General features: G+C 39.7%; 1 protein-coding gene across 1 annotated transcript; it reads right to left on the bottom strand.

Annotated features, from left to right (window-relative positions):
• Positions 1 to 2,083: 2,083 nt before the first annotated feature.
• LOC148853032 (uncharacterized) lies at positions 2,084 to 4,355 on the bottom strand. The gene is made up of 5 exons (XM_088945880.1): positions 3,717 to 4,355; positions 3,275 to 3,575; positions 3,009 to 3,155; positions 2,282 to 2,961; positions 2,084 to 2,140 (listed from the first exon to the last, which is right to left on the bottom strand). Exons 1-5 carry the CDS (start codon positions 4,353 to 4,355, stop codon positions 2,084 to 2,086), a joined length of 1,824 nt encoding a protein of 607 aa, XP_088802006.1.
• Positions 4,356 to 5,409: the final 1,054 nt, after the last annotated feature.

Below are 5,409 nucleotides of genomic sequence, written 5' to 3'. Positions count from 1 at the left end.
AAAGTGAGAATTCTTAGTTATGGCATTGACAGAAATACAAGGGCCAATTGTCTCATCTCCACTGCATTCCTCAACATTATTGTCTTCTTCCTCTTCTTCAATCAACTCAACCACATATAGATGTGTTTTCTTGTGTTTTAATTGATGGCCGGGAGTAAATGGCTCACCACAGAACATACACAATCCTCTAGCCCTTCTCTCTGCCATCTCAGTTGCTGTACAGACCTTGGGTGGTTTATCAAGAATAGGCATGTTCTGACTCTTGCTAGGTAATGGCACTGATGGGTTCACAAGATTCTATTTGGATGGCAGAGCCATTGAAGGAGTAGCAGGGCACAACTGTCACTACCCATAAGCAGATGGCTTTGAGAAGTCATTTTTGTTGTGGTAGTATTTTGAATGTTTATAATTCTGCGCAGATTCGAAAAGCATCGCAAGATTCGCTGCGTGCTACACTGTTGTGGGGAGGAACATCCTTACATGCATTTGAGTCTCATACTCCAATCCCATAACAAAACATCTCACTTTATACTCCTCAATTAAATTTACTCTGGTCAAGATATTTTCGAACTGATCCATATAATCCATGACAGAACTCGTATGCTTGAGAGACATCAACTCTGACATAGGATCGTCGAACGCAGGTCCAAAACGATATGCAATAGCCTTACCATAAAATCTGTAGTGAAGGTAGTACTATGAATCTGCCATGAGAATTTCTTGCAAATGACTATAATCCAAAGACCTTATTTCCATCAGCTACAGATATTGCCATAGGTTTGATTGCTTCCACCTTACATCCTAGTTTCTTCACAACTTGTTCATCTAAAAAGTTGTGAGTATTCCCCCTGTCAATCAAAATCTGTAAGGGTCGTTTATTATAATAACCAGTAATCCTCATAGTTCAAAAGTGAGAATTCCCAGTTATGGCATTGACAGAAATACAAGGGCCAATTGTCTCATCTCCACTACATTCCTCAACATTATTGTCTTCTTCCTCTTCTTCATTCAACTCAACCACATATAGATGTGCTTTCTTATGTTTTAATTGATGGCCGGGAGTAAATGGCTCATCACAGAATGTACACAATCCTCTAGCCCTTCTCTCCGCCATCTTAGCTATTGTGTAGACCTTGGGTGGTTTATCAAGAACATGCATGTTCTGGCTCTTGCTAGGTAATGGCACTGATGGGTTCACAAGATTCTATTTGGATGGCAGAGCCATTGAAGGAGTAGCAGGGCGCAACTGTCACAACCCATAAGCAGATGGCTTTGAGAAGCCATTTTTGTTGTGGGAGTATTTTGAATGTTTATAATTCTGCACAGATTCGAAAAGCTTCACAAGATCCGCTGCGTGCTGCACTGTTGTGGGGAGGAACATCCTTACATGCATTTGAGTCTCATACTCCAATCCCATAACAAAACAACTCACTTTATACTCCTCAATTAAATTTATTCTGGTCAAGATATATTCGAATTGATCCATATATTCCATGATAGAACCCGTATGCTTGAGAGACATCAACTCTGACATAGGATCGTCAAACACAGGTCCAAAACGATCTGCAATAGCCTTAGCATAGTCTTCCCAATTCATCGGCTCCGTTTTTATCCTTGATTTTATCAAAGCGTGATGCCACTAGAGAGCTTTTCCCTCTAAATGGATTGTAGCCAGTTTAACTTTAACTGTCGGTGATGTGTTGTCCAAAGAGAAAAATTGATCACATTTGCATAGCCAGCCCTTCACATTTTCTCCATTAAACTTTGGAAAATCAACCTTCGTCAATCTAGTCGAAAAGGAAGAATCAGTGGAATGGCTGTTTGCATGGTTCCTTCTTGGACATCCTCTACCAGAATTCTCCCCTGACTGTTCTTGCTTATCCCATAATTGTTGATTAGCCAAGGTTGCGATCATATCCCGCAACCCAGCGATGGTATGCTTCAACTTGGCAATAGATTCCTTCATCTTCTTCGTCAAAGACTCCTCCACCTCACGAATAGAAGTTTGTTGTCTGGTTGAGTCTGCCATGGTCAAGGTTCATTCAGGCTCTGATATCAATGATGCAGCTCAGGATAGAAACTATCAAGAGTCGTAGTTTGCTTCACAGGTATGGCTATGGAAGAAAGCCACGCGAGTAACCTACAGAGATCAAGGAAGATAACATAGAAATATAGAGAGAGTAATGAAAGAATTGTGATCGTGTATATCCCCTTTTGTCTATGCACAGTCCTTTTATATACACTCCTATACATCATTAACTGACTAACCACTTGTAACTACCAAGAACAAGAACCCTCTTAACCATTTAAGTGTTGTGGGAGCTGGCCAATTACGCACAACAACTACTTTGCTAGGATCTGTAGAAACACTTTTGGCAGAAATGAAGTGACCAAGATACTCCACTTGTAAAGCAGCAAACGAATACTTGCTTTTCTTGATATAAAGAGAATTAGTGTGAAGTCTCTGGAAGACTAACTCCAAGTGCTGAAGATGAGTTTGCAAACTTCGGCTATAGACAATGATATCATCAAAGAAAACTAATACAAACTTCCTGAGATAAGGTTTGAAAATGTGATTCATCAAATTTTGAAATGAAGAGGGAGCACTAGTGAGCCCAAATGGCATCACTAAGAATTCATAATGGCCATCATGAGTCTTAAAAGTTGTCTTATATACATCATTCTTGTGCATACGCAATTGGTGGTAACCAGATCTGAGGTCCGACTTCATAAAGATACTTGCATCTCCCAACTCACCCAACAAATCATCTAAAAGAGGAATTGAAAATTTATCTTTAACAGTTTTGCTATTGAGCTCCCTGTAATCTATACAAAGCCACAACATACCATCTTTCTTCACTACCAATACAAATGGCGATGCATATGGACTGACACTTGCTTGTATAATTCCCTTATCAAGCATTTCATTCACCAAACTATAGGCCCCAATGTGGACAGCCACTGAATTCCCAATACCACATCACAAAATCCTAGAGGCAATACCATACAATTTGTAGTGAAAGTAGTACTCTGAATCTGCCATGAGAATTTCTTGCAAATGGTTGTAACAAAGACCTTATTTCCATTAGCTACAGATATTGCCATAGGTTTGATTGCTTCCACCTTACATCCTAGTTTCTTCACAACTTGTTCATCTAAAAAGTTGTGAGTATTCCCCCTGTCAATCAAAATCCGTAAGGGTTGTTTATTATAATAACCAGTAATCCTCATAGTTTGAAAGTGAGAATTCTTATTATGGCATTGACAGAAATACAAGGGCCAATTGTCTCATCTCCATTGCATTCCTCGACATTATTGTCTTCTTCCTCTTCTTCAATCAACTCAACCACATATAGATATGCTTTCTTGTGTTTTAATTGATGGCCGAGAGTAAATGGCTCACCACAGAACATACACAATCCTCTAGCCCTTCTCACTGCCATCTCAGTTGTTGTACAGACCTTGGGTGGTTTATCAAGAATAGGCATGTTCTGACTCTTGCTAGGTACTGGCACTGATGGGTTCACAAGATTCTGTTTGGATGGCAGAGCCATTGAAGGAGTAGCAGGGCGCAACTGTCACTACCCATAAGCAGATGGCTTTGAGAAGTCATTTTTGTTGTGGGAGTATTTTGAATGTTTATAATTCTGCGCAGATTCGAAAAGCATCGCAAGATTCGCTGCATGCTACACTGTTGTGGGGAGGAACATCCTTACATGCATTTGAGTCTCATACTCCAATCCCATAACAAAACATCTCACTTTATACTCCTCAATTAAATTTACTCTGGTCAAGATATTTTTGAACTGATCCATATAATCCATGACAGAACCCGTATGCTTGAGAGACATCAACTCTGACATAGGATCGTCGAACGCAGGTCCAAAACGATATGCAATAGCCTTAGCATAGTCTTCCCAATTCATCAGCTCCATTTTTAGCCTTGATTTTATCAAAGTGTGATGCCACTGGAGAGCTTTTCCCTCTAAATGGATCGTAGCCAGTTTAACTTTAACTGTCAGTGATGTGTTGTCTAGAGAGAAAATTTGATCACATTTGCATAGCCACCCCTTCACATTTTCTCCATTAAACTTTGGAAAATCAACCTTTGTCAATCTAGTCAAAAAGGAAGAATCAGTGGAATGGTCATCTGTATGGTTGCTTCCTGGACATCCACTACCAGAATTCTCCCCTAACTGTTCTTGCCTATCCCGCAATTGTTGATTAGCCAAGGCAGCGATCATATCCCGCAACCCAGCGATGGTCTGCTCCAACTTGGCATTAGATTCCTTCATCTTCTTCATCAAAGACTCCACCTCACGAAAAGAAGTTTGTTGTTTGGTTGAGTCTACCATGGCCAAGGTTCGTTCAGGCTCTGATACCAATGATGCAGCTCAAGATAGAAACTATCGAGAGCCGTAATCTGCTTCACATGTATGGCTATGGAAGAAAGCCACATGAGTAACCTGCATAGATCAAGGAAGATAATAGAGAAATATAGAGAGAGAGAGTAATGAAAGAATTGTGATCATGTATATCCCCTTCCGTCTATGCACAGTCCTTTTATATACACTCCTATACATAATTAACAGACTAACCGCTCCTATACATCATTAACAGACTAACCGCTTGTAACTACCAAGAACAAGTATTGACAAAATAACAGAAATAACAATGTAACAGAATTAACAAACTCCAACTAACTCCCTAACACTGACAACTCAGCAAGCTCGGTAATTGCACTGCATCATCTTCTTCCTCCCTTTTAGTCTTCTTCTTCCACATCTTCTCTCTCATTTCCTATCCCTTCTACAATTAAAGATAACCAAGACCGAGATTGCCAATGTCACCCAAACTAGTTTCTATATATCATAGTCATTGCTACCTTCTCTCCCTCCTTCCTCTTCTTTTTCCCCCTCTATTCTTACTCTGGGCTAGGGTTAGGGTTTTGCATAGCTTGACACTTTGTCCATGCATGCTATCTAGTTTTCAAACCAAAATATCACATTTAGCACCTTACTTCCATTCCTTATTCGTGCTCAACCAGCAATGCAATTGAAGATCAAATCATTCTCTGAATCATGTTATAGAATTAGAACTCAAACACCTAAAAGAGACCCTTCTGTCTTTCATACTCAACACCCACTCATCAATATCTCTACTCCCACTTCAAGACCCCCTTCTCTTGATATTTGATTGTTGTCACAAATCTCCAACACAATCAATAAAGAAAACACCCTCTTAATTCAACTAGAATTGCAATCGTTGGGCACAAGAATCTCAAAGTAACAACAATTTCCAATATTTATTCCAAAGCATAGTTCCTTGTTCACTTGCTAAAGGCATATTATAAAACCATTTCAGCTGTGTCTAAGGCCAATAGTAGATTTTGTATCCATCAAAACCATA

The sequence above is a fragment of the Nelumbo lutea genome, chromosome 5 (genome assembly GCF_056320005.1).
Source record: "Nelumbo lutea isolate HS-2025 chromosome 5, American lotus-T2T, whole genome shotgun sequence".
Classification (NCBI taxonomy): Eukaryota; Viridiplantae; Streptophyta; class Magnoliopsida; order Proteales; family Nelumbonaceae; genus Nelumbo; species Nelumbo lutea.
The sequence above is the reverse complement of the archived record's forward strand: the minus strand, read 5'-3'. Positions and strand labels throughout refer to the sequence as shown.